Below are 2,239 nucleotides of genomic sequence, written 5' to 3'. Positions count from 1 at the left end.
TCCTTCTTGTAGTGAGGGGCCCAAAACTGAACACAGGGTTCGAGGTGCGGCCTCACCAGGGCCGAGTACAGGGGCACAATCACTTCCCTATATATATATATATATATATATATTTACACACACACACACACACACACTGTAAGGAAAAAGAGGAGTTGGGAGGTAATGTGTCTGCAGCAGGGGACATTGGTACATGTTTATCAAGATACAATCTTTATGCTGCATTTTTGTCATAGTGAAAAACAAGCTGACATTTGGGTTATCTTATGATACCAAAAATGTATACATCTTGCCTTCTTTTACAGGATCTGATTAAACATAAGAAATGATGGTTTTGTCTTGATTAATTTTGTTATAAAAATCATGCAATAATGTGTTTAAATGAAATAGTATTGCTGTGTTGCTTGATTAAGGTAAGACTAATTGTGGGCATAATTTTCATCAAATTAACTGAAAATAGCCGGTGGGGGAAGGAAAAAGGGAAGAGAAATCTATAACAGAATTAACACTGCTGAACAACAGCTTGTCTAGAATAGAATGTGGAATCAGAGTGGAATTGGGCCATCTTTGTTCTTAATAGATATTCAGTGTTTTCAACATTTCTCTTTTCAGAACCCGATTTCTCTTACCTGGATGCCCTGGCTCCTTATCAACCCTTGGCGATGAAATGTGTTTACTGTCCCATTGACACAAGACTGAATTTTATTCAGGTGTCTAAATTACTCAAAGAAGTCCAGGTAATGAATTTTCTATTGCCTTTTCTTATGTTTCTTCACACACCTGAAATAAATAGGTCAATTGTGAACAACTGTTACATTAAACAATAGCAAAATCAAGACAACACCCAGATCCTTTTTTCCATGAGAAAGCACACAGCTTGGAGCTCTCCTTTATCATCCTGCTCCAAAATGAATATGGCATGACTGCCAATCTCTGCACAGAGTGGCTGGAAGACCCCTAAAAGCTTAGAGCGGAGAGCAAATGGTGTGTACTTTCCTTTCCTCCTCTTCAGGTATACATAGTCATAATAACTTTCCCCCTTATTCTTTTTCTTGTTTGTATAAGCCTGGCTGTGTCTAATACAGTTGAGTATCCTCAGCTTTAGCCATCTCCTCTGCTCTTTATCCTGCAGTTGATACTTGCTTTGGTCCTGGCACTGCTGTTCTGGAGTTTCACTCATGTTTCTTCCAAATTCTTTGCTTTCCTTCTCCATTTGCAAAATCCAGGCTGCTTCTGTCTAGGAAGAAGGCCGGAGCCTTCATGTAATCTCTGCTTTTCCCCCTTGACTCTTTTTGGCTTTAGAGGCCTCTCCTTGTCCATCCAATTTGTTTCTACTGAAATTTGCTTTCTGACTGATGACATAATTAAAATAATTTTTAATTTTTTTTTCCTGGCCGAGCTTTTCCCTTTGTTCTGTCTTCAACTCGTTGAACACAAAAATACATATTCTTCCAAACCTCTTAACAATGTCTGGATCATTTTATCTCATTGTTCTGTGACCTGGCTTGTCACCGCACAACTGATAGCAATTGCCACTGCCTGTTTTTCAGATGAGCATCTTCTTCCATGTTACTTACTGAAGTACAATGCCGTTTCCAAAACAGTTTGCAGCAATACTGTCTTGTCCTTTTGCTTCCTTAAATCCTGCAGTGATCTTTGTGGCAACCACCCTCTTTATGCTTTGTTAATATATTGCTGACAGGTCATGAAAACTCAGAGGTGCTTACTGTGCTAATGTTTTTGCAGCCTTGCACATTGATACATCGGCCTCACTCCATGCCATTTTGTGTTGGTCTCCACCACTACTGTCATTTGCTTCCAATTTAGATGACAAGGATTTGGAAGAAAAAGCTATTGAATGTTCTTTTTTTCTCTCCTTATGGCAGCTAACATGACTGCTGACATTGAAGTGGTGATTAAAGACACAAATTTAGGCCTTGTTACTCTGGACACTGTTGTATACAAAGCAAAGACTGCCTGCTCCTTGAACAGTTTGTTCCAATACTGACTGGATCTTCTGGATTCCATCTTTTGGATGTTGTTTTCATACAAATAAATTAGCTTGCTAACAACAATCTGCAAACCTCCTTATGGCAATGATTACTGTTGTAGGGCAGCGCAGAGAATCAACCAAACATTGTTTAGCCTGGAGAAAAGGAGGCTGAGGGGAGACCTCATCGCTCTCTACAACTACCTGAAAGGAGGTTGTAGCGAGGTGGGGGTCGGTCTCTTCTCCCAA

General features: G+C 39.7%; 1 protein-coding gene across 1 annotated transcript in view; it reads left to right on the top strand.

Moving 5' to 3' along the window:
* Positions 1 to 2,239, top strand: part of INTS9 (integrator complex subunit 9) — an 87,207-nt gene that overhangs the window by 66,553 nt on the left and 18,415 nt on the right. The window contains exon 13 of the mRNA XM_009283443.2: positions 613 to 737. Coding sequence (XP_009281718.1) covers positions 613 to 737 — 125 coding nt within the window. The remainder of the gene's footprint in view (positions 1 to 612; positions 738 to 2,239) is intronic.

The sequence above is a fragment of the Aptenodytes forsteri genome, unplaced genomic scaffold (assembly GCF_000699145.1).
Source record: "Aptenodytes forsteri isolate BGI_AS27 unplaced genomic scaffold, ASM69914v1 Scaffold534, whole genome shotgun sequence".
NCBI lineage: Eukaryota > Metazoa > Chordata > Aves > Sphenisciformes > Spheniscidae > Aptenodytes > Aptenodytes forsteri.
The sequence above is the reverse complement of the archived record's forward strand: the minus strand, read 5'-3'. Positions and strand labels throughout refer to the sequence as shown.